At 38.1% G+C, this 27,992-nt stretch overlaps 1 protein-coding gene and 1 long non-coding RNA gene across 2 annotated transcripts in view; one reads left to right on the forward strand and one right to left on the reverse strand.

Annotated features, from left to right (window-relative positions):
- The window catches only part of onecut2 (one cut homeobox 2), a 49,760-nt gene extending 33,811 nt beyond the window's left edge, over window positions 1-15,949 (reverse strand). The window contains exon 1 of the mRNA XM_074689820.1: window positions 14,444-15,949. Coding sequence (XP_074545921.1) covers window positions 14,444-15,665 — 1,222 coding nt within the window. The 5' untranslated portion in view covers window positions 15,666-15,949. The remainder of the gene's footprint in view (window positions 1-14,443) is intronic.
- Window positions 1-27,992, forward strand: part of LOC141805097 (uncharacterized) — a 39,072-nt gene that overhangs the window by 9,885 nt on the left and 1,195 nt on the right. The window contains exon 3 of the long non-coding RNA XR_012599689.1: window positions 23,927-24,025. This is a non-coding gene — a long non-coding RNA (uncharacterized LOC141805097). The remainder of the gene's footprint in view (window positions 1-23,926; window positions 24,026-27,992) is intronic.

The raw sequence follows: 27,992 nt of genomic DNA on the forward strand, positions 1-27,992 counted from the left end.
TGTACTTCTAATGATAAGTTAAGTGACATTTATTGTCAACATTTATATCTTTAAGCAAGTTGAAGAAGTGTTATTAGTCTAAAATTATTTTTTTAGACTACAAGCTCCACCAATAGAAACACACTGAGAAATACTAAAATAGCACTTTGCACAAATAGTGCTTTGTTTACATAAACCTGTAATTTATAGTTCAAAAACTTATGTCAAATTATTACGAGGGAAACAAATTTAAGTTGTGTGTTTTCTAGATCAGCAAAGACTCAATGTTGGCTGAAAATGAAATTTAGCTGCTGGTGCGGAACATCCAATACAAGTAGTAATTGAAAACCTGTTATACAACAAAGATGAAATCTGTGAGTTTTAAAAAGTTCCTCCTTAGTGCAGTGTAAACAGATAAACTGAGTTTCGAATATTTTTATTTATGCAGGAAGATTTTTTTTTGGATGTGTTAAGGCTGTATTATACTTTGTACGGTATTAAGATGCGTGGAATCCGCATGAGAGAGTGGCTTTTATACTTTTTAAACGCCACACGGCTTCTGTTCCCAAACTGCAGGAGACAGTGGATCACAAATGCACGTCTACCACAGTACTACACCAAAGTAGAAGTTGTTTACAGTGTGTGCTTTTTTTTTTGTCAAGTTTTGCAACAATTTCAGGCCAGGAATTTTTCATCACATAGTTGTCATGGTGATCTCTGTGTGATGAATCATAAAAATGCCTGGATTCTTTGTATTTCAGACAATGGGAGTTCTGGTACTTCCACACAGAGACACGCGGAAGGTAGACATTTTCGGATGTGCACGAAAATTTTCTCATGAATAGAGCTGCCAGAAGGGGTGAGGCTGCTAAAATGACGTCATTCGTCCGCACGCAGCTACGCTGACTTTTCAGGGAGAGTGTTCTGACTGTGTGTATATGTGTATATGTGTGTATGTAAGCACATATACCGCAAACATACTGACAGCCGGTGCTCAAGATCAGTTGCTTGATCACTGCTTGATGATTCTGTATTTCTTGCGCTGGGAATTTTGCAATTAATAAAAATTAAAAAAAAACTGCATCAGATTCAGTGCGCAAGGCGTGAATTTTTCATTTTGGATTGCAGATCTAAAAAACGCATCCAGAAATAACAGACTCAGCGTGCAATGACTATTAGGGTCCTTGATTTCTAGGGCACCTAGAGCCTAAGTCTGAAGTGGTCACACAAGGAACTGCAGTTTTATGCATCCCTACAATGGTTACATTTTTTGCAGCCAGAGGTTGCTGTTGGCTTTATTAAAGCATGAAAAATATTTATTTGAATATCTGGGACATATCTCCTTTGATTTTTGCCTTATAATTGCCGTATCTTATCAATGGAGTTATCTTGTCAATACCTTTGTTTTTTGAGTTTTTCATCCAGTTTGAGATTAAACTGTCAGATAATGTATCCTCCTTATTGTAAAGTACTTTTCTCAAGGATGTGCTACAAATAAAACTAGTTTTGTTTCCTCCTTGTGAGTTTTGTTGGCTATTGAATTAAAAGTAGTAGTCTTCATGAATTCACCGTTAGTAGCAATAAAAGTTATGATGATTACATTGCGCTATATTTTCGGCTGTCGAGTTGTTTAAGAATAGAAAAAAATAAAAAGCGATGTCCAATTTTATTGTTGATTTTTTTAAACAATCAAATGTCTTAAGCCACAAATATTAGTTGAAGGGGTTTGCTTTCATACAGGATATTTTACGTTTTATTTATGGTTTTTGAATCATTAACTTAAATATTTTTATTCATCTCTAGAAATTATAACCAAATTTCTCTTCATAATAATAATACTGATTAAAGTACAATTCATCATAGCCTTGAACGAAATTAAAACGTATTCAACTGTTTGTTTTAGAGGCTGTGTGTCGAACACAAGGTCAAACCAGAGCGTCTCTTTTATTCCTTTTTTTTAACTCTTTGTCTCTGACTATAAACCCTGCTCGCTGCCTGACAGGTTCGTCCTGCCTGTCGCCGTTCATTACGCCTCCGGACAGAGTTATTTCAGCCGCTCTGTGACAGCAATACTAATGAACCTTAGAGGAGGGAGGGAGGGAGGGACACAGGGAGGCAGAAAACGGGAGAAGATAGGAAGAGTGAGAGAATTCAAAAGAAAGGAGACATAAAAGCAGAGAAACAAACCAACAGTGACAGAGAAGAATTAATGGGATTTGGTGATGAGCGCTCAGCAGGCTTAGTCTATTTAAAGGTGCTTTATCTGCCTCATATAAACATCACTGAATTACCACCGTGTAATGTTGGAGATGTATTGTCGACAAATAATCAGCCTTTCCTCTTAAATTCAGCCTCTCAGCCCACCTCTGCTCTGTGTCCGCTCTGCACTAAAATACTACAGATTTCAAATATTGATCAAACAGGAGACTTAACATGGAGAGCAAATAAAAACTGTATCATTGAACAAATCTAAACACACTGGGTCGTGTACAAAATAAACCCCCCTGACAGGCATCACCAGAGAATAGAGAGGGTTTTTTGATCTATGCTCTTTGTTAGTGATTGTGAATAAACCATAGAAAGACAGAATAAGTGGTTTGGATTCATTACACAAAGACAGGAAACTTAGACGAAGCTTCTATCTCATCAAGATGTGTCTTGTTTCTATGTGTGATGGTTTGTTACCCTGGATGCACATTTTTATTTTGTCTGCCAGTGCAGACCGTCACACTATGAAGTTTGAAACAGTCAGGTCAAAGACGCTTTCTGATGAATTCAAGGCCCATAGACTTTCAAAACTGGTCAAACTTTTATAACAGATTGTCTGTCTGTTGTGACAGCCTCACACCAAACACCAATTGCAAACAGTACATTTAAATAACAGGAACATTGTCAACAATGACCAGTATCAATGAAGTAGCCTTGAACAACAGATAGAAGAATTAGGTAACACTATCTTAGTAGCTCGGTAGGTTGACAAATAATGCCAGACACAGACAGACAGGGTTTGAGGTGGCCACAAGCTGCTTGCAGACATACAGTTTTGAGTTAACACTGGGTATAAATAGGCCTTTGATTAAAAAGATCTACCAATGCTCCATTTGATGCAAGGAAGAAAGACTTATTCATAAACAGAACACAGGAACGTGTTAGACAACCTAAAACACAGACAAATCTCAATGCAATGTGATATACTGAGTCTAAGAATATCCTATTCTCCTCAAATATTACTAACACGTCTTACCCCCAGGGTCAATTTGACCCTGGGAACATTTGCTATCAGAAAGTTATTTACACAAAGTTGTATCAGGCACTTTGTTTTATTGATGAATACATAAATAACCCCTTGATAATGACACCTATCAATGAGCCAACATCAGGCCAAACTTTTGAAGTAGAGTCAATATATCTTGAACAGTTTTCATACAAATCTTCTCAAATTTAGTGACATCATTAATGACCATCAGAGTATGAACCCCATTGATTTTGGTGATGATATGACCTTGTCTATAGCGCCAACATCAGGCCAAACTTTCAGTTTCAGCATTAGTGTATCTTAAAAATCTTTCATCCAAATCTTTGCTAGTTTTGAGTGCACATTCATGACTCTCACAGAATGAGCCATATTGATTTTTTCATTATTTACAAGAGAAAAACAGAGTTTCGGCAGATTTTATGAGTAAATTGAAGGAGATGTATTTGTGTCTTTCATAGCTAGTCACAGAAAAGCGTAGATTAGTTGAATGTATGTTTTTGAGATACTGTGTAAATTTTTTTATTTTATTCTCCACATTAGAAAACAAACAGCTTTAGCATTCAGGGAATCCACTGGACGGGGGAAGGGAGAAGAAAGAGTGACTGAGAGAAATCACTTCTGGCATGTTTACCCTCCTGGAGGAGGGGTAGGCCTCCAAACAACAGGACTGATGGAAAGTGTAGTACGTAATTTTAGAAACTCAGCTCCATATTAATAGTCCTGAGGTGAAATATTACCATTAATGCACAGATTTCATTTTGCATTTGGTAAAGTCTTTGAAAAACCAGATATGCTCCTCTGGCCGCACTGTGTTGTGCAGCTCTGAATGATCGTGTTGGTGTGTATTCCTGCAGCTCTCCACTCGATGAGCTCACAGTCCAGGTGTCACCTTTGATTTGACCGCTGTAATAAAGCGGCGACAGGACCATTTTCTCCTCTGAACCCAAGTGGCTCAGTGTGCCCCGGCAAACACTTCTACCGCTCCAACAACAGCGGGGCACCGTAATTAGTGTGGACAGTCTTAACAAAAAATCACTACACTATTCCTCTGATTTTCTTATTGGGGGCTACAGTGAAGGTTGTAGAGTTGAAACACACCGGGCTGATGTTTGGAGTTCACAGATTTGATAAAGAAACTAGCTCTGCTGAAGGATTATTACACAGTCTGAGGAAAAAATTACCTGTAAATATTATTCAGGCATAGTGATGACTGTTGGTGAGTATTTACAACTGGTTTTAATATAGGACACAATTGCAAATTCAAGTTCCGAGACAATTTTGTGTCATGGCTTGTTTGAAAGCTTGTCGCATATTCTATTACATTTTTTTAAAGCTTTTTTTGTTTGTTCGTTTGTTTTTTACATTAGCTTGATTCCTGCATCAATTTTTCAAGAGCCTCCATCTGAACAAGAATGACCTGAGCTCAAAAAGTGTGAAATGTGAACATTTTGTAAATGTAGCTTTTTTTGGCCAAATTAAAACCTGATCTGTGGGATCTTTAGTTACCATATCCAGCCTGAATTCAGCGCTCTGTTGGATCAGGATAATCCTGAATTTCTGGGTAATAATAATCTCAATCATATGTGTTTGAACAAAAAGAGTGAAGGTTTTATTGCATACCCTGATCTTGTCTTATTACATAATCCCTAAGTCTTTAAAGCAGTCAATTTGATTCTTGTAGCTTTAATCTAATCAGATTTTTTTTTTTTTACAATGGATCATGGTTTGACTTCTCACAAACTTGCATCATGATGCTGTTGTTTTGCTATTTTTCAACCATATGTTGTGGTAAAGTAAAAACAGTCTTCTGACTTAACAATTTCAACCCAAAGTATTATCACCGAAGAACAACTTCAGTCTAATTTCACTTGGATTATTATCAAGAAATTATATCCCAGTTTGGTTAGTAGTTCTCTGTTTTTTCTTGTATTATCTGGTAAACAATTTTCTTTAATAGCTGTGTACTTTAATCTGTTTATTCACATAAATTCAGGCTGACAGTACAAGATACCACTCTACAGATGAGAGAGACAAAAATAAATGTGAAAAATCTGTCAGACCTCCTGAGCACCACGAAATCACCCGCCAAGTATTGATTTTATTATGTTTTTTTTTTTCTTTTTTCATTGTAGAGGCTGTTAGTCACAATATTCTAACACTGGATGTAAAACTTTAAGGACTCCCACCTCTCATGATTCTACCATCCTGGTTATCTTCTATCAAAATGTATACCGCACTACGTCTACTGCCAGCACAACTCCATGTGAGTGCTGCATCTCTCAGCCAAGCAGTGGATTGTTTTGTTAAGGTTGCGGTAATGTATCTGTGTTCAACGATCATCAAACAATATTATTTCCACCAAAACAATCCATCCTGAAGGCACTAAGCTTTACAACTTTATAACGCCCAGAACAGACTTTGTCATCTCTCACTTCTCAGTCAGCAAAACTGCTGTCAACATGACAGGAAAGAGACACCAGGATCTATCAAATCTTCTCACGCTGACACACAAACAAACATCAGACGTCTCCTCTCTGCAGCCTAAAATCCATTAATTCAGATCAATAACTGCCTGTGAATATGCAGAGAGTCAGAAAAAGAAACCCTGAAAACAGACACAAACTACAGTGTGTTCCCACAGTCTGAAGCCATTAGAACAAACATACTGGACACACACACACACACAGTAACTGCTGGTAATCTGTGTCATAAAGCAGAGCCCGGCTCATAAATAATGCACCGTGTCTGCAGCAGCAGGATGCGTAAAATGGAAAATATTTAGGTTCAGTCGTTCAGATTTTCAGCTCAGTTTGACTCTAAGTGGTTTCAATCTGCTCTGTTATATTGAAGACACTGTTGAACATGCCTTGTGATTGAAAATATAATTCTTGCAGTCGATAAAAGCCATGACAAGAGCCAAACAAACTCATTGATTAAATTGATCCCCCCTACAATAGCTGTTTGTGTATCTAAAGCCAGTTATTTCTAGAGGCAGTAAAGCTGTGCTGTCATCCAATATCTATTAAAATACACCAGTAGCTGTGTTCTTTCTTCACAGTGACTAACATCTGAGCAGCTCAAAGTGTATAATCCTCTTCTGATTTACTTTTAATGGAACACAGACAAATCAAGTTTTCAGTTTCACTGACAGAAAATCAATAACATTTAAAAACAGCAACAAGGGAAACAAGCTCTTTGACATAAGGAGAAATAATTGTACATCCTTTTATGTTTTAGTGTGGCCAGAATTAGCGGCAGCTTAAAATACGAGCATAGAAATATACTGTCATTCAGAGTTGTACATTACATTTATTAAATCACTGGCACCAAGTATTATAATGTAAAAATAGTGATGTATCACTGTGCAATCGATCCAACTATTGTAGAAATGCTGTATCATAATATCAGGTGATGTATTGGGTATTTAGTGATAAGATTTGAGAGGGGCCACTTGTGTCTTCTAACCAACCAGTAGTGTTTAACAACGCTCCTAATTTCACCTTAAAAAATGTATCTTGCATAATGAAGCCCCAAAAAGTTGCTGACTCAGGTAAAAAGTTGATGGAAAAGACAATTTAACCATTTCTTATTCTTCTTCTTGTTATTATTATTATTATTAGTAGTAGTAGTGGTATTATTATTATTATTATTATTATTATTATTATTATTATCATTATTATTATTATTATGACAAAAAAAGCTAGCAGAGTAGTTGTTTTGTGTATGTTATTTGTTGAGCTTACCCATTCATTCCTGTGAGAATTTTTGAGCTGGTTATAGAATTGACTGAAATTATTGTTGACGGCTTTTTATGACCTGTACGAGCAGATGAGACCATCAACATAAAGAATAACCACTTTTCTAAAGTCAGTAATTATGTCAGAAACCACGGATTATTGTCAAACTGCTGAACTACACACTGGGTGGCCATGTTCAAAGCTTACATTTCCAGATCTGTCCACCATCCACTCAACAAAGGCAGTGTGCAAAAGATGGACACACCTTCTGGACTGCACAGACAAAGCAAACCAACAGTGAGGTGAAATGGGACTATAGTAGTAAACTTGGGTCTTTTGGGCTCTTGTTTCCTCTTTACGAGAGCAAGGAACCAAACCTTTGTTACCTCTCGAGTCTGCTTGCTCGGTAAATTAACTGCCACAGCGTATTTAGACTGCAGTTATATAGATTTAAAATCAAAGACTGAGGAATAGTTTCTGTAAACTGTTAAAGAGAGCCTCAGTTTGAGAAAGGGGTCGACAAGAAGAATGTGTGTTTCAAAAAGCACAACTGAGGACAGGGGCATGTTGACAAGAACAATGGCTATTATACCAAATTACCCATGTAAACTCCCAGACTAAGCTTTTCAGCTCATCTCATTTGACTGTGATTTGAGGCACTGTAGTCGTTTTTATCCATATTTCACTCTGAGTCAAAGGCAAGGCAGCATCCTCCAACCAAACAATGGACTCCACCTCTCGCCCTCCATCTCTCCCCCTCTCCCTCTTTCTCTCCCTCCCTCCATTTTGCCTGGTTAACCCGGCTGCGAGGTGAAGAAGAAGTGAAGTGAGCAGACCGAGGCGGGTCACGCCGAGATTCCCATCAATAATTCATCGTGCCGCTGCTGCCTCGGCTCTTGTGTTCAATTCCCTGGACGATCACATAATACCTCCCCCAAAAGAGAAGGAGAGAGACAGAGAGGGGGAGAGGGAGTATGAGAGGGAGAGGCAGGTCCTGGGAGGAGATGGTGAGAGAAAGAAAAGGATTCGAAATGAGGTAAAGGGAGAAAAAAAGGGCTTCATAGAGAAAGAGCTTCAGACAGACACTAAGATCTTTACAGATTACCTTGACTTTTGCAATATGTTCTGTTTCTGTTTAAAGCCTTGTTAAATATTCCTTTGCATCAATATTGTGTACAAATGGTTAAATTGTGTGTACACAGTAATTTTTGATTGAAAAACGAGTAAATGGATGAAGAATAAATTTGCAGTACGGGAGCCATGGATGTTAAGTCATGAGGGGTGTAAGACTATAATGATTAGTCAAGCAATATTTTGTTTTCTGATCCCATATCACTCTAAAAACACTTCAGTTTCACTTCAGTATTCAAAGATTCATTGCAGGGGGCCAATACATGCTTTTAATCATCACCTGCAGACTAAATGTTTGTTTGGGTAGCAACAAAGAACATGTGCCTGGGAAGTACAATGTGTTGTCATCGGCATACAGTGGGAGGAAATATTGGAAAAGGTACAGCCATAATGGGCACATAATCACTTATCGCATTTCCAAATTGTTGCAAGACACAGCCCCTCACGAGAACTGCAACCAGCCAAAACATTGAAAGAATATGAATCAGAAATAGTGCTGACAAGTTTTATCCACTATTTGTCAACTAAGACTGTATTATATTTACATGTTGTGGTCTGAAGCCTGCATTATACTTCAGCATTGACTCTATGCCAAAGCAACTCTGTGGTGGTACTAGTTTCCTGCCCTGCTTGTTTGTGCTTGTGAAAAATAACAGTTGATCAATCTGAGTATATCATGTAGGAGTTGAAGGTGGTAAATGTTGAACTGTGGTTGATTGTGCTGCAGTAATTTCGAAGAAGACAAGAAAGGGGATGTCTGAGAAGATAGACTCTACACCCGTTGAGTCAATGCAAAAGTACAAAGCTATCATGTTGGCTTCTGTGAAGACACGGCGTTGAATGAACTTGTTACGAGATGCAGAAACTCAAAGGCTTTTAATATGTCTCAAGTTTTCAGTATCATTCAGACGACGCCATGCTCTACCTCTCATTTCAACTTAATCAGGCTACCAATGGAAACTTTTTCAGGTCTGTATTTTCACAGTAATGTGCTGTTCAGTCTGAGGGAATTCCCAAGAAAGAACCATGTGCTATGATGCTCGTAATAATGGCGAGATTTCTTTAAAGCAAAATAATTTCTTAGTTTACAGAAAAAGTCTGTCTTGAATAATAGATGTTGCTACAGATTTGAGTGTTAACAGGGCAATTTTATTGAATTACATAGAGAGAAGCTCTTGGAGAGTAAAAAAATAAGATTCAGAGAGCAGAGAAAATGTAAATAAAAAAGGGGAGAGTCCAAAGTACTCATAGAAGAATTATTGTTTCATAATTCTTTATTTAAGTGAATTTTAAAAATAGAAAATAAATGCAGCTGATATAACTACAGGACCAACACTAACCCTATCCTCCAGCCCTTTCGTTTCATCCTCCCCCCTTCATGCAGCTTCTTTCTATCCTCTCAGCTCATCTCAGGGTCAGGGGGATATTTGCTCCATCTATTGTCTCAGTGTTGCAGCTATGACCTTTGACCCCAGCTCCACTGGCTGCTTGCAGCATTGTTGATCTAGCAATTGAAGCTCCCTTCTTTCTATCTACAGACATAGGAGAAGGGGGGATCTATGTAATGAACAGTAAAGCTCAGCTAGTAATAAATAAAGGAATAAAATGACTTGTGCAAGTATCTTTACAAGAGCCAGCACTGATTTTCTCTGACACAAACGCTAAGTAAATAATGTTGCAGTGGCTACAAAACTCATAGATCAGTAAAACAGAATCTTGCATGACTGGATTCATCAAAACTCCTTAATTAAAGCTACAACCACTGACTTTAACCCAAGATTAGCCTAAAAGAAACAAACTTTACAGTAATCTAATTTCTAGCTAGCATGCTAGTTCTTGATCCACAGCTTATTTTTATTAAACAAGAAACAAAGCAGGAACCTGCCACATGAACCAGCCAATTGTAATCTAACTTACTGCCTGAATACAGCATGTAAACTAGCTATAAAGCTCCCACAGTTTCATCAAGAGCCACTCACATCCTCTCCTATAAACGTTATAAGATACCAGCAGTATGAAAATGAAGGAAGTCCAGTCAAGTCAAAATTATAAGTCCAGTGAAATCCTGCAGAAGCGAAATGTAAGGACAAAATTGTTACTGAGCAACAACTTCTACTGTTAAAAATTAAGCTGCAAAACAAATGCAGGTCACAAAGCACCCACATGGGGCTGTCAAGAAAAGTCCAGGAGCTGATGTCAAAATGCCCGTTTTTTTCAGCAGGAATGAAAACGTTAGATGCCTAGTACAGAAACTCTTGGTCACTCTATGACAGTTCTTCATGGATAGAAAATATGTACAGTGTTTGTTCAGCTCCGTCGCTGGAAGCACCCTGTGGACAGAGGCTACGATCCTTGTCTCTTCTCTTGCAGCACTCTAGATCCCAGCACATTTTGGCGCCCGTCAATTCCCCTTTCTCTCACCTCACTTCCTGTCTCTCTTTATCTGTTCTTTCATAACAAAGGCAAAGTTAAATATTATAACGGCAGTGCAGCTTGGAGCAGCTCTTCTCTGAGCTTCTTGTGTAATTAGCTTTTCAGTTTTTGTGTTTCTGTGTACGGTTTCTGGGGGGCACTCGTTCTGTTTAGCATTCACACCAATGCTAACATGTCAAATAGCTGAAATAGCCCCAAATAAAAGGTACGTTCAAGTCTAATAAAGAAAATGTCAGGGTTATAGTAATAGTCTTTAGTCAACAAAACTGTTGAAATAGCTTGACACTACTACTGTACTCAGAACTAGCTTCCCATTAACAAAAGCTTACAATTAGTTATCTCAGAATAAACCTACATACCTCTTTGTAGATCTAATAAATGGCCACTTGATGTTGCCTCTTAAATATTACATGATTAAATAATTAGGAAATTAGTAGAGAAAAAAAGGGAAAAAAAGAAACAATTTATTTCTCAGGATTAGAAACTGACAAAGCACAACTTATGGCATAGCCTTTTGCATCTTAGACACTGCAACATTTAAATTTGGAAAATCTACTCAGTGATAAACCCTGATAATAAAATGAATTTTGGACATTTTTTTTTATAAAAGGGAACATGGAGCAGTTAAGTTTTTGCTTCATAATAAGAAATACAGGCAAATGCCAGCCCACTGGTGTGTACCTACATACAGACTTAACAACATAACAACATACAGGGAGAGACCCTCTCCTCAAGTACTCAGGTCATCTCATTCACATCTGTGGTTTCGCATTGAATACCAACACTGAAAACCAAGAAACTTCAAACATCCATGTAGACTAAAATGTTTCTTTTATCTACTATGAAACAATAATCCAGGAACTGATTTATAAAGGGTACTGAACAGATGTTACCAAAGCATTAAGATGCAGCCACTATAACAGCAATATCAGAAACTGCAGGAGTCTAAATCAGACACAAGTATTACTATGAAATATGACACCATCTCTGTAAACCCCCAATGAGAAACACATGAACACCATGTACAGAAAATGAATGTTGATGTTACTGAATTTCTTTGCCTGAAAAATTATGTAGTTTTGTATACTATAAATCACGATAATAATACATTTTTATTAACTATAATAGCTGCTAATTACACAATGTTTTGATACAGTTATGCTGAAATGAAGATAAGCAAATCAATATTAAGTTTGATAAAACTTAGCAGTTTTAATGTTGACTGAATTAGACCCAGTTTTAAAGATACATCTCTTATTGATTACAAAGAGAAACTGTTGAATGCTAGCTCTACCTCCATGTAAGTTCATTATCTACCAACTTGCCCTTTCATTAAGTCATCATAATACTCTTTTTTTTCAATGTACCTAAACTCTGAAAATGTTTTCACCTGTTGTAATGCTGCATTTCAATGGAGACTTTTTTTCTATACTCCAAAATTAGAAAAGTTAAATTTAAGATTATTGTTTAATTTTCATAGCTTACTTCTCTCATGTAGTTATTTTTATACGTGATCTTGCTGAGTGTTTCAATTTAAGGATGGAAGATTTGATTAAAAAAAATTCTATTTGGTGACTTTTCTTAAAATTGACTAAATATTATCATTAGAAAAAATGACAGCAAATATGTGCCCACTGCATGTAACGCTCAATTATTTTTGATTACAGACTTGTCAAATATGTCTAATATTACCAAACATAAAACTAACCCAAAACAAATTTTACTTTTTTACTGTGTCAGGATAAACCTCACAGGATCTTTATTTACAGGGCAACACACTGACCAGTGAAGGGATGTGGGCATTTTCATAGAGGAACTTTTAAGCATTATAAAAGCTATCTTTTGTAAATTTTTGTTTTACTGTTCTGCAAAAAGTTTCACATAACTGAGCATTAAAACATCATCTGAAAACTCAAAAGTCTTATTTTGTTGCTCCAGTAAGTAAAGAACACAGTACACCCAACAATTCTGAGGAACAGAAAAATATTTTTAAAGTATTTCAGATATTGTTTTGATGGTGATAGTTAGGAGTAACAGTTTAAGTTAGTATTTCATTTGAATACAGCAAAACATGATATAATTAACATTAATCTGAAAGCCACATAGGCACAGCTGTGCACTGTTTGTGTACAGTCATTTATATTTTTGGCATTTTGTGTATTCTCAGACCTGATTTATGCATAAAAAGATTAAAATAAATAGAGAAGAGCTTGGTTCTTTATAAATGTATATTAATCTTGACAACCAATTCACAGCTTTTTAAGATTTCAGGACAAAACATAAAGTTATGCTCACTTTTTCTGAAATGTCAAATTGTCAACTCTCGAATGGGTCATTTTTCCTAATCAAGTATAACTTATTAAAACAAATTGGAAGTGCCGGAAGAGCGCTTTAAGAACTGGACAATAACTTCTATTTAGGGGGTCTTTGGCGTTAGAGGAAAGCAATTTTTATCTTTTGGTCATTCAACAACATTCCTAAAACTCATCAGTCATTTTCTAAACACAACTTTACATTTCTGTCTACATGAGACACTTTCCTCCTCGTTTCATCAGAATGTTTAGCTATCATACCAAATATAATTACCATCTTCTACTCATGTGCTGTATGTTACTTTAAAAGTCAGATGAATGCAGCTCGAACTGTATTTCTTGTTCTAAAACTGATCTGAGTTTTTTACTGTGCTTCACACTGTAATATTTCTGTTAAGAGCAAAGAGCAAAAACCTTTGAAAAGGAAACAAGATTTGCAATGTTTTGCATTAAATAGTTATATTAAGTTGGATAAAATCCCAATATGCCAACACATTTTCTGTATACTAATCCATAATAAGTACTCAGATGTAAATGTTAAAACCTTGTCTTTTAAAGGATGATGTGAAACCCAACCATGTAGTGATTATTTTGCTTACAGAATTTAAAGTTTGCAGTAAAAAAACTAGGATACAAAAATGCTGGATCTTTAACAAACTTGCCAGAGAAAAAAAATCAGCCCACAGCAACACTCAGCTCTCATTATTTCTGCAAATAAAGAACAACATGTAGGACTTCCAGACTGATCCTAAAATCCACCTGACCCGGTCCCTGCTGCTGTTTTCCCCCCCTGCAGACAATGGAGACTGAATGTGGGGACAGAGAGCAGGTTCCTCACTAGAGGGGGCACCAGACCCACTGATGCTGCAGACCTTCATGTTTATGTCACAGTCTGTGTGATCACCTCAGGGTCCTCACCCTTAAACACAAAACCTCCCCAGACCCTCTCTGTCTGCTTTCGCACACCTCCATCAGGAGAGTGCAACATCATTTACACTTCACTACCAAAGAGAAGAAAATAAAACATGATTGAAGCGATTTAAACTGAAATAGGCAGGCTTAATTTAATCTAAAAAAAAAAAAACTTAATTATTCCAAAAGGCTTAATTATTCCCTACATTTCAGGGAAGAATTTCCATATGTATAAAATAATTTCAAATGAATTGTCTTTATTTAAATTGAAATTTTATCAATGTATTTTTGAATAAAAGCCTTTAGGAATCCTGTTCATAAAACATGTTTCTATTCTTCAATCTTCCTGCAGAAAAATAAAAAATAAAATGTAGGTTAAAGCTCCGTGCAGACAGCATGAGGACTGTTTGTTGGAGGGAAATCCCGTGACCTTGTCATTTGGTATCGATCCCTGTTTGTTATTGATCAATAATGGTAATCATAACACCAGTGATTCCAAATAAATTTCATTCACATACAGCGTAGCGGAAACACGAGGAAACACTGAAACGAAGCCAGTACACGACTAAAACCAAACTAATTTGCCTTGTGTTCAGGTACAGATTTTCACTCCCTTTCTTGTTCCAGCGCAGAGAGAAACTCAAACAGCTTCACGGCACCACGGTTTGTTTTTCCGCTCTTACCTGCCAGTCTGAGAGCCGACATCCTCTGAAACTCGGGCTCCTGCAGCCACTTCCACATCCTCCTGAAGGTCTCCCGGCCTGACTTAAGTTTACTCCAGGGTTTGGGGTTCCTCAGGAGGTCCGACAGGGTCCCCTGGGAGCGGCACAGCACCCTCTGGGCGAAGATGGCCTGGGGGATGCTGTACCTCTTCAGCTCTGCCGTGATCCTCTGCGCTACCTCTTTGGTGTTGATTTCCTCCAGCTGTCCCGAGCTGTTCACCCCCTGCGTCCCGGAGGAGGAGGGCGGTCGTTCCCGGGTGGAAGCCAACACTGGCCCGTGGGATGGAGACTGAAGGTGAGGGTGGGAGTGGGGGTGGTGGCCCGCCGAGGAAACAGCCGGATGCCCGGGGTGGTGCATACCGTTCAGGTGTGGCATCATCCCGGCCGTGGGGCCAGAGAGGCCTCGGTGCTGGTGGTGGTCCCCCCTGGCCAGCATGGAGGCGGTGTGGTGCGCGTCGAAGTTCAGCATTTTGTCGTGGCCTCCGTGCGTTGTGGTGCCGTAGTTGTGGAGACTCTGCTGGGTGTTGTGTATTGAGCCCAGACCATTCCCCAGTACCGGGGACAGACTCTGACCCATCCCGGACATGTGGTCCTTGTGATAGGGGCTGTAAAGGTTGTTCATGCCCGGCAGCCCCCTCTCGTCCCGCATCAGGGTGAAGCTCCCGCTCACGTTCCCGGAAAGCCGCTGGTGGTGATGGTGGTGGTGGTGAAACTTATCTGACACGGTGGAGATGGGGGGCAGCGGCTGTAGCGGGGTTAAAGTGGTGTATGTGCCGCTCATCCCCATCCCGGGAGAGGACGTGTCGCAGGGGACGCTCATGGCGTGGTGCAGCGGTAGGGACAGCTCCGGACGGTACTCCCCGCTGCCGTCCAGGATTGTAGCCATGCCGGTCACCATAGCCGAGCGGGAGGACGCAGCGGCGGCGGCCAGGTCCTGATGTATCCGCAGGGTGGACGCTGCTGCCGCCGCCGCTGCTGCCGCCGCCCCGTGGCCCCCAGAGGAGCCCCCGCGTCCGTGATGAGGGCTATGGCCGCTCATTAGGTCTGCATCTGGGACCACGGAGCCCACAGCCACCCCGCCATGCAAGCTGCCAATGCCGTCCATTGTCATGTCCGTGTTCATGGCGTAAGCGTCCAGGTCCTTGGCCAGGCATCGATAGGCGTTAGTGTAGGCAGTCTTCATTCATCTGTTCTCTCAGTCCATGAGGTCGAGCGGAATTGTCTCTCCTTCTGTCCTCCTTCTCCTCCTTTCTCTCGCCGCTTCTCCCCTGATGCTCCGGGATGGGTCAGTAGCCGTATCCCCGCTTTTCCTTCACTTCCTCGGTTGTTTCCCCGTCCTCCTGAGGCCTCTCCAGCTCGCGCTCTTTGTGTGTTGTCCCCGGTGTGAGCTCATAAAAAGTGTTTTTTTTTTCTCCTTATCTCGATCGTGCGGGCCTGTGCGGTGGCTCCCCCATATCCAGCCCTCTCCTCCTCCTGCGTTACTCTGCTTCTCAGACGGGAGCTGTCCATGGTCCCCTAGCAGACCGCTCAACCCAACTTGCTTTGGGGGATGAGGGGGGAGAGAGGGGGGCAGCTGAAGGGGCGTTGTCCACGTGACTGCCAATGCAGCAGACCAGTTAAAAAGGGTGACAGAATCTGGAGGGTGTGGCTTAAGAGCTAATTGACCAATGAGCAAGGATGTGTAATGCAGCGACAAAAAAATGCTGTGGGTGGAAACGTCAGTTCATTATTGCATTTCTGTGACATACCAATTTAAGTTGCATTCAATTTAGTGAATTCAATAATTAGTCATGTTGGTTCCTGGTGTCTAAACATGCTTTGCTCATTTTTCCTATAAAAAATTTTCACTGGCTAAGAGATTTTTTTTTTACTATTATTATTGTTATTATTATTATTATTATTATTATTATTATTATTATTATTATTATTATTAGGCCCATTATTCTTGTTGTTGTTGTTGTTGTTTTTGTTGTTGTTCATAAATTTTCTTTAACATAATTGGGTCCTCTATATACTGCATGTCTCACCTCATCTATCTAAAGATATTGTAGCCTTGGTTTAAAACAATAGCAACTGTAAAGCTCTCTTCTTTAAAGTCAGAATTATCTTAACCTAACACTTCAATAAAGATCACAACACTGATTTTTCAAACGTTCACTAGAATTATTAGGGTCCCCATCGTTAGCCAAACTTCATGGTTTTATTCTTTAAACACTGTCATAATCTGAGTTCTTTGGACATAAAACCATATATCACTGAGGTTAAAAAAAACAAAATAATTTTACAAGGCAAAGGCGTATTTAATGCAACACAAAAACCTTTTTATTTAATGAAATGTTATTAACATCAACAAAATTTACTATCAATAAAATATTTTGTGAAATCTTCTGTAGCCTTTTATTTGTAAAAATGCAAGAAATATGTCACAAAAAGCCGAAGAAAGTCTTGAAATTGTCTAACATGGTAGAAAAAATTCACATATTACAAAAATAAGGTAAAATTGTTTCACTGGATAGCTTGAGTAAATCATGACACAAAGCCTTTCATCATCATTCAACATAAAACATGAAAAAACAATAAAAACAACATTGAATGCCTTTATTACGTGATTTTGCTTTTCTTAAAATATTGAATGTTGTAAAATGTTTTAGCTTTTTATAAATGTTTTTGGTGATAAGTGAAATGACTGTGGAGTTTACTTAAAGCATCAGAACTATGATCATATGAATACTGTGTTGGGGTCGTTGTAACCAGCTGCTTTTGATTAACTTAATATGTTGAAGTTATTCTTTTTTATTTAAATCCCTTTAAATGAAAAAAAAACTGTAAACTTAAGGATACAAAAAAAAGAGAAAGACAAGAGGAATAAAAAAAAGAAAATTTACTGTTTTTGTGACAAGTCAAAGTCTAACAAACAAAGAGAAATTTGGTGAAATAACAAAAAAATGGCCAGGGAGCTAAAAGCATCCAGTAGTGATAGTACAATTCCCGTGGTGCACTGTCCCATATGTGAAACAGACACACTGAAGGTGATTCAATCAGAGATTTGTCCTGTATCAAACTGAGGATACTGGTTTGTCTCCTCTGCAGCTTCTGCTGCAAAGACTCAATTTGCCCACAGGGATCATTAAAATTTGATCTCATCTCAGCTCTCATCTCATCACCTGCTGCCTCTGATCGTTCAGATAGAGAAAGGTGACAGGAAATGACACATGATTAACACATGATTAAACCACGAGAACTACTCACCAGAAACAAAAACAAACCTCACATGAAAGCTGTCCCTTTTTCCTCGCAGAGCTGCCATTTCAAAAAGTTTCTCTTTGAGGTTTGGTTTTCCAACAAAATACAGCATAAACACAACCTGAGCAGAATTTTGATAAAGTTTACCACTTCACCTAAATATGGCTTAAATAGCTGAAAAAAACATACAATACTTGAAATGTTGCTGTTATATTTACTTTGTGGACTTGTCAATATTAATGTAAGAGATGTGAACAAAACATTCAGACCCTGGCCTCAACAGGAAATATTACATGAGTAATAATAAGGTGGAGGTAGGGTCACTTCCTCATAGGCTATAGTGAAAAAGCAGGATGAAGCATGCATAGGTTAATGTTGTAATCACACATGCACAAAACTTTAAAAACGTCTTGATATTTCTCTGGGTTAAATGCAGATGTCAGCAGCCAAAATGTTCACCAGAACTACAAATAGACTTCTTCTGCAGTCCATGAGTTAAAGGAAGTTCGGTTCTAAAGGTGATATGCTTCATTGATCTTTTACCATTGATCGTGTCATTGATCTTTTACCATATTAATCCGATTGTTTTCACTTTTAAGCTTATGACACTCACACATTCAGGACTTTTTGGTAAAGCAGGATAGAAAACTTCCACCAGGAGACTTCACACCCTAGAGGACTGTATGTGTGGAAGGTCAACATTTGCCCAAATTTTTGGCAAAGCTCCTGGAAATTTCTGAAAATTTTCAGGAGTACATATATGAAAGAAGCCATGCATTATCAGTTTGGACTTGGAAGAAGTGTTGGGCAGATGTCGGCGGCTGTGCAGCTCATAGTGTCAGGTATGGACAGCTGTAGGTGAATGTTAAGTGAAGTGTGTGTGTGTGTGTGTGTGTGTGTGTGTGTGTGTGTGTGTGTGTGTGTGTGTGTGTGTGTGTGTGTGTGTGTGTGTGTGTGTGTGTGTTTGGGGGGGTGGGGGGTTATCGACAGTCCCTGGGTAGAGTGATGAGCGTGGGAGTTGCACTGAAAGAGCATTATGGCCTGTAGCCTGTTCACTTTACAATTCATTACACTTCCAAGGACAAACAACTGCTAAATAACTCTTTCTCTGTCTCTCTCTGTCTCTCTTTCTCTTTCTCTCCCTCTGCTTTTGATCTATTCTCATAAAAAACAGTTGAGACAACAGAGGAAACAATCCCACTTTGTTTCAGATTAAATCAACAAACATTTTAGTTACTTCTTCCTTTGTAAATAATAGAGAAAATGCATAGTTAGTCATTACATTAAAGAGTTTCTTTTTACACACACATAACTTCATAAATTCCCTCAAAAATATTTTTTGTTTCCTATTAATTTCAAAACACATTTATCAATAAGAGTACTGATAGTGCATGTAGTGTTTGCAGTTTTCATGATTTTGGTTGATTTTCTGAATCTTTTTTTTGTTGTTGTTCCTGTTTACTTTTACTATCAGCTCTGTGACACATCCACAAAAACTAAAAATGTAGAGGCTTTATCAAAGTACAATTAGATGTAGAGCTGTTGTAATGTATTGCACAGGTTTAGATAAATTATATTTATTCATATGTATTTAGGCTGATCAGTGCGTATATGTGCAGCATAATCATCAACAAGCTTCCACACTTCTTTCAGACTCTATCTCCCATTTTGCCCAGACACAATCAGGAAAAAAGTCCGGAAGTCAGAAATTAGCTTGTGGCTCTGCTATTACTGTATGAGACAGTCACACGTTTAAATCTCCAACAAGCCAGAAACCCATCCAGTCGGGTGCAACCAATTGGTTCTGGGAATCCTGTTCCTGACCTTCAGCTTTAGTCGTTGATTTGTGGATATTGCTAATCCTGTACATAGTTACAATAAGGAGTTAATGCTCTTTACTTGTATGGGCCTACAACTCTCTGACTGACAAAATTTTAGTCAATAATGACAGTTTCAGACATTTTCCTCAATATTTATAAACATGAATATATTTAACCCATGGGGAGGATACTTGATTGTGATTTTGAGCTCTGCACAAGAAGTACGAATGTGAAAAGCTGATTCAAAAAAGAAAACTTGTTTAACATAGCTGAACCTGTTCACTAATTTACTGAGCAGGATCCAACTTTTCAAGCTGACTGTTTGCATGTTCCCAACACAGGTTCAAAATCTGAGTTTAAATTTTCTGTCATACATTTGCAGATAAGGAAATAACTCTGTATCTGTCGACATTTAAACACTGTTCAGGTGAACTAAATTGCTACCTTGCATTCCAGTTGCAGGTGATCTGCTGTGCAATTGCTACATTTTACCCCAGAACACTGACAGCATTATCTAATTATCTTATCTGGACTACCTCGCCACCTTCCAGCCCAAAGTCTCTTAAAAATGTGACTTTTAACCAGGTGTGTCTTTGTTTTGGAAATAATTTTCTTTGTTCAAGACAACTTTTTACTGGATACAATGCGACAAGGTAAGGTATTTATCAGTACAGTTACATAGCACTGTTGTTTGAAGATTGACAACAAGCAAACATAAGTTTGTACCGTATGTCAGTCAGCTATCTGAAGCGCTAATAGCAGCCTGGGGCTACAACATATTGGTGGGCTAACGTGTCATCGAGTGAACTGTTAGCTCGTGCTGTAGTTTAGTAGCCATCACCAGGGGTTTGGGGCCCCATGAAAACAAGTATTGCTGGGCCCCTATTATTATATAGGGGCTTTTCTGGGCCCCTGTCAACGATGGGCCCCTAGAATCTCCCCCTTTTCAGTGCCCATGGCTGTCCATTAGTAGCGCTGACATCGTGGTGCTGTGAGACGTGTCAGTAATGTGTAATGTTAGTGAATCTTGCTTATGTCAAGCAGAGCTAACCTCACTCTTGATTTTATTAATAGACTCTCAAGTTTTAACAGACTACTGCAGAATAACTGCTGCATTTAGGTTGGAATGAACATTATCATAAACAGTTTAGCCTGTGTTAGCCTTAAGCTCAGGCTGTGTCACTCTTCTGTTTATCTTTCTTCTGCTCCTCTGTCCTTTTTCTGTCTAAAATTTAGGCCCCAGTGTCCTCCATTACTACAAAATTAATCACAGAAATTGTTTCAGCCAGAGAAAAACTAGATCTCTCTTCTCTCCTCTAAACTTTGCCAGCCAGCGTGGTGTTGTCTTAGAGACTTGGACGTGCTGTAAATCAATCCAGTCTAACTTGACCCAATCAGGATGCTACAGAGAAACTACAAAGTAGCATTTCAAAATAACTTACATTGGTGCTGATAATCTAATTTAAAAGTGTGGATTACGATAGGACATATATCTAGGGGGACTTTTTCAAGATCACTTTCAAATTCCTCACAGCCTCTTTAAAGAAGCTTCAAATTTTCCTTGGCATGTGTGATGAGGGTGAGGATAAGGGGCTGTAAAAAGGAGAAAAGGTGGAGGAGATGCACAGAAAGAGGAGGAGGAGGATGGGTAGTTGGGCAGATGTTGCTTTGTTTAAAGACTGTTGTGTAATTAAGGACAGAAGAACAGAAGCCTGACCCATTTTCTCCTTTTGATCAGCCATCGGAGGGACAGGCAGGGGGTCTGCAGGGGGAAGACCTGTCTGCTGTCTGTCTGTCTTTCCATCCATCTCTCTGTCTTTTCCTGTATTTCCTTTTAAAACTTTGAGCTATTTGATGAAACATTTAGGACAGGGAGAAAAGCATTTGTAAGGTGAGACAGAGAGTAAAAGAAGAGGAGAGGATATTCCAGAGGGAAAGATGACTGAGGAGTTACTGCAGGTGGGGGAAAAGGAGGTGGGGAAAAGAAGGAATGAAGTAATGAGTGGGAGGATGGAGTCAGAGGGGGGCTGTAAAGGAGCAGCTGCAAGGGGAGGAAGATGAGGTGGAGGAGGAAGTGACAGAGTCTGATGTCAATATGGCGTAGAGAACAAAATGCTGACATCATTTCTAGCCAGTGACAGAAGCTCCGCCCCCTCACTGAACTTAAATGATGTAAATTGAAGGACTTTTTCCTGTTGTTATTTTTGAAAAATAAATCTCCAAAAGGGATAAAACTTAAGTAGTTAAAAAGCAGCTTCATAAAACAACATCTCCCATGATTCTTTGCAACACACCTGGTATGAGGGCCTCAAAGTCTCTCAACACTTTTACTCTGAAGTCAGTGTAACTGTCTTTAGTGTTAAAACAGGTCAACTGTACAATGACTGCAGACTCTGTGACTGACAGAGTGTAAACAAATCAATACACACACACACACACACACACACACACACACACACACACACACACACACACACACACAAAATGGAAAAAGATGGGAATAAGAGAAAATGCTTCTGGAATATTATTTATTGCTTATTGCTGTCTGACCTTTAATATTACATGAAAATATGTTAATTTGTTGGCGATGAGAAATTCTCATTTGTCAAAGCCTCATGTTACAATGTAGACAACCATAAAGAGTATTTTATATAATATTGGTTCCTACATTTGTTTTTACAATAATCCTTTCAAAACCAGTTGGAAGGTGCCACAGAGGTCATTTAAAAAAGAGCTCAACTCAAATAAAAATAGAGCAAAAAACAGATAAATTATAGCAGTATAAAGAGAGTACATAGAGTAGTTTAAGCCGTTTATAGAGTAGTTTGAATCCAGTAATCAGTCATAAATCCTGGAACTATGTGAAAAGTCTGTTAATATTTGAATATGTTTCTTTACAGAGTTTACATTCAGGTAACTTATTCAAGGATCCTGTAAATCATTATTGCCATTAAAAACTGTGTCAATCTATTTCTAATAATTATCTTATATAGAGTGACATTTAAGTAATTATTGATCGAGGCACTCAGGTACTTTTATTTAAGATAATAGAAATAGAAGAAGAAATCTGCGTGTGTGTGTGTGTGTGTGTGTGTGTGTGTGTGTGTGTGTGTGTGTGTGTGTGTGTGTGTGTGTGTGTGTGTGTGTGTGTGTGAGAGAGAGAGAGAGTGTCACTGTCAGGTTTATTTAGTTATCTTTGAAATTTTAGTCTCTAAGTTATTTTTACTGGCTGGAAAAAACAATCCTCATGATTGTTAACAAGCATCAAGCAGCTTTTGTGTTGTGCATTATTTGCTTGTGTTTTACACTATTTAATAAAGTATATGAACAGCTATCAGTTATTGGTGATGACTTTTGGCCTAGTTCTACCTCTGTGACCAATATAATTTTATTTAGACCTCAGATTTTAGAGTTCTTTTGAAGCACCTTAAAATCTTACTTTAGACCTATTTTTATTCCAGATCAAGAGTTCACTTCAAAAAGGCCCCAGTTTAAACTAGAAAAGCACTCAGAGAGCACAGACCTCCACCAAGCATATTGTGATTGTCACGCAACACTTTAGTCCTATTTCTAATGTTATACTCCCTTTCAGCAGACTGTCTGCTTTGGTGTAAGTTGCAGGTTTGTAAGTTAATTTGTTACCTGACAGTGTTAAATATGATGACCCAGCACATATTTCATTTTCACAATAATGCCAGGATGTGGATTATACTTTTACATCTGTAAGAAATTATGGTGACCTTGTCTTGTATTGTTTTGCAAAGCAATCTGACCATTTATTGTGGAGTTAATTACATAAATATGTGGTGAAAACGGCCCTATCTTTTAATGATAAAGAACCCTTTAAAAAAATCCTGGATCCAGACGATGAACCAGATCACCTTCAATATTTAATCACTTCTTCCTAATCTTCCTAAAATTTGAACATTTCCTGAAAAATTCATCAAGATCCGTTTGTTACTTTTTGAGTTATGTTGTTCACAGACAAGCAAACTCTCCCAAAAATATAACCTCCTCAGCGAAGGTAAAAATCAAGAACTATGTATCCCCCACATAATTTCAATGCACGATTACTGTCTAGTCATAAGAGTAGAGTTGCAGCTCATGGAGGAGCTGCAGGAAGACAGCTGTGCCTGTAAAGTGTGAACAAAGCTGCAGAGCTGCAGAGGGATGTTACCTCTCTCTGTGTCTCTCTCTCTGTCCTGGGCCATCTGCTGTGTACAGAGCAGCAGTATTGATCTGCAGCTTTGTGCTGGAGACCACATGCTAATCTATAGCGTTAGTGACAAACACCGCTCCGCTTTGCCTCGCATCTGTCCCACTGACTCACTCTCTCTCTCTCTCTCTCCCTCTCTCTCTCTCTCCCTCTCTTTATAACCAGTGTCATCCTCTCTCTAAATGACCCAGCAGTTTTAGGACGGGGGTCCATCTGTCCGGCTCTTCCACCTCCTCCTCCTCCTCCTGCATGGGTTGGTTGTTGGTGAGTCCTGTTCACTGTGATTTGGTCTTTCACGGCAGCCATATTTAGTGTCAGGCATGGACACAGACATTTTAAAGTATTCACAGCCTTCACAGAATGACAAACCTAGATTTGTTTAGAATTGTAGTTGAATGTAGAGCGGTATTAGTCTGATGGGGGTAGAGACATTGTTGTTTAAAGCCTGGGTTATTCAGACTCATGTAGACAATCACTGTGATATAACAAGATGAGTCCTAAAGAGAGAATGATTTTTTTTATAGGTATTAACACAAAGCATGGACGAATAAAAAAAAACTGCTTTTAAACAAGGTGAAAACACAGTCAGGATTGTTAGAGATATATGTTCTGGATGGAAAAAAAAACAGGTTTAAACAGTTAGCAAAAAAATCATATAGATAAAATATTTGAAACGGGTGTATATGGTAATTATTTTTAGATGTAAACAATGCAGTGTTTTAGAGAAGACTTAAAATTTTGTAAATGCTCTGAGATAAATCTGAGACAATTTCTGTATTTTTGAGGTTATTCATAGTCAACATAATAGTAGTAAAAGAGACATGCAGGTATAATGAAAATGCAGAATAGATTCATGCTGTATAAGGAGAATTTTAAAATGTACCAACATTAAAATTAAGAATTGTTTAAGTAAAGTGATTACACACTGAGATACATATAGAGAGAAAAGTCATATAACATATTAAAGTCTGAGAGTGCTGAGATATAACTGAAAAAAGATTTCGATATCTTCAGATTTAGTATTGATATAACATGAATATTCTATAACAATTACATTAATTAAAGATACATACAAACATTACATTAATTATTTTCAGAAGAAATTTAGATGAGACAAAAGAAAAAAAAATATTTCAGGAATTAAATATCTAACTTGAAGACATCTCACAATTGAAGAGAGAACTGTTGAGTTCATGAAGATAATATGATACAATAATTTACTTACAGATTAAACGGATATATGGAGGAATAAAGATTTCTCACAATAATTTAAATTAATTTTAAATTTAAAGGGATATGAGCAATGGAGATTATACAGAGACCAGAATACTGGGCCTGACTGATAACACACACACACATACACACACACACACACACACACACACACACACACACACACACACACACACACACACACACACACACACACACACACACACACACACACACACACACACGTAATAATACAGTAATTATACAGTAGCATTTTGCAGCCTTTCTTTGTAATTTTGAGGGAAAAAGGCGGAACAAAGTGCGGCACACGTCTTTTGTCCTCTTTCTTTCTTCTTGTCTTCCTCCATTTTCTCCCCCTTTTCTTCACATCTCTCCCCCTCCTCCTTCTCCTCCTCCCCTGCTCTTTCTCTTCCTCCTTTATCCTCCTCTGCTCTTTTCAAACTTTTAGACCTGCTGCCTCTTTTGTTGGGGTTCTGTTGGCCATGAAATCGGCTTCTAATGGGAACACAATGGCCGCGTGCAGAGCTGACCCGCTGTATTCAAATGTGACCGCACGCCGTTCTCACTGCGTTTCCAACTTTAAATAAACACCCGGTTAACAGCCTTTCATCTCACTGCTTTATGAATTCAGATCATTTATTGTAGACTTGAACATTTGTAATGAACTGTGGTCAGGTGCAACCACACAGAACTTTGTGTTAGTAGTTTATTATCATACTGTGAAAGAATGGGATGTATTGTTTGAAAAATGCCGCATCATTTTGAAAGTTAAAGAAGTTTAATTTATATACAAGTAATGTTGATGTTTTTCAGAAATCACAACGCTTGTGTAAATTCATATAAATGTGGTATTTTTTAACCTGCTAGCTGATTTTTAGCTGCTGTCTTTTGACTGATATTTTTAAAAAGGAATAAAAGACCAGAATAGTTGTGACAGAGCTGTTATTCCTTTTCAGAGTTTCTTTGATTGGGACAGATATAATTTACAAAACAAACTGATAACAGGCATCTATTGTAAACACTGTACTCTTGATAGTTAATTCTCATGTGCCACACCAGGACTAAGAGAGGCTTTTGTCCACAGGGGGCGCCAAAACTAACACGTCTTATACCCTGATAATCATTTTGACAACAAACAGTAACCATTAGAACACACGCACAACCACAAAATATAGAAAAAGTATAAAAAGACAAAAAAGCTTAAGGGGCTGAAACATTTCATTGTGTGTGTGTGAATATTTATATACACACTCATACTTTTCACACTCAATGGTCAACATTTTAGCTATGTAGAGGAAGGGGTGACGATGGATCTATCAATGGTTGATGGATGTAATCAATGAAAAGCTGAACACCTGTGAAATGCAATTGTTGTTTCCAGTAAATGCAAAGCTCCAGTGTTTGATTTGGGGCAGTGCTACCTAGTAAGATTTTGTGCACAGTACCAGTAAGTGCAGAGTATACACAGTATATTTCATATAAGTAAACTGACATAAAAACGAGATTTTAAACACAGCCATATATATATTTTTTTTATTTATTTATTTTTACATATTTGATTCCTGTGCTTCTTCTTATCTATGATAAGATGAAATAGGTTCAGTTACAAAGTAAAACATTTAGGGCACATTGGTAATATTTTGTATATCAGCAAGAAAAAAATCAAACCGAATGTAATTAAAAAAAAAAAAAAAAACAAGAAAAACATAATTTACATATTTAATTTATACAAGTCATGAGTTATGTTTTAAATAAGGGTCAGAGCTGGGGTTAACCCTTACCCATACCCTTTATTAGAAAAGGGAAAAAGAGTTATAGTGTGTTAATGCATTAAAAACACAGTGTAATAAGATGCACAATTCAAACAATGAGAAACTTGCAATTTATATCTCCTCACACAAGAAATAATATAACAGTATTCCTTTTCTCTTGCAATTTTATTCAGTTTCAAAATGTGCTGAAACTGTCCAGCAATATCCAGACGGTCAGGCTGCTTTCTGTACAAACATACAGACTGAAACTGTCCCATTGATCCTCAACTGTGTCACGGGACCAGAGTGGCTCTCCAAATATCTTTACACATGAAGCTACTGCTGTTATTTGTTTAACCACATTTTCACAAAGTAGTTTTGGAGCTCTTTTTAGAGTCATAGGAGCAACACAGCAAATAATACATAGCCTAACACTAATCCTTTAACAGTTCAGTTCTGTTTTTTTTTTTTTTTTTTTTTAAATCTTCACAAAGAAGCACAATTGTTTTCTGTCTTTTTAGACCAAATTTGCCTTGAACTGCCACAAAAAGACCAAAAAAAGCCATTTGTAAGATGAAGCTGGTACAAAAAAAATGAATTTCTCTAAGAGAAAATTGCAGATGATCTTAGCATCTGAAGCCATCAGCATCATTAACAGCTCTAAAATAAAACTCCTAAACTAATGGTCAGACTTTACCTTCAGATGTAGTTTCTGTCATTTTCACTGTCAAAGGAGAATTTTTATGATTCAGAATTAACTAAGGAACATAATTATATTTAAAAAATATTACTAAATAGCAAAAATAATTTGACTTTTAGTTTCATAGGATATACATAGAATGGTGTAGGAGGAAAAAACTGTAATCATATTTTAAATCAGGATGTTTTTCTGAGTTTGTATCATCAGAGGGCTCCACATGTTTCCTCATTAAACCAAGTTCAGTCACACAGCAGTGAACACAAATGCACATACACAGGTCATCTCCCTCTCTCTTACACACACACACACACACACACACACACTGGTATATATTTGTTTTTAGGAGACCAGGGTGATCATGGCCACAGGCAGCAGGAGCTGATGTTAATTCAGATCAATATTAGTGATGAATCTGAGCTCGGCTTCCTCTCAGAGAGCAGCTTCACATTCTCATATTAGCATGTTAGTTAACACTGTCGCTGTGTGTGTGTGTGTGGGTGTGTGTGTGTGTGTGTGTGTGTGTGTGTGTGTGTGTGTGTGTGTGTGT

Source organism: Halichoeres trimaculatus, unplaced genomic scaffold, assembly GCF_033239565.1.
Source record: "Halichoeres trimaculatus isolate MK-OKI-2021-1 unplaced genomic scaffold, fHalTri1.1 fHalTri1_scaffold_16, whole genome shotgun sequence".
Taxonomy (NCBI): Eukaryota; Metazoa; Chordata; class Actinopteri; order Labriformes; family Labridae; genus Halichoeres; species Halichoeres trimaculatus.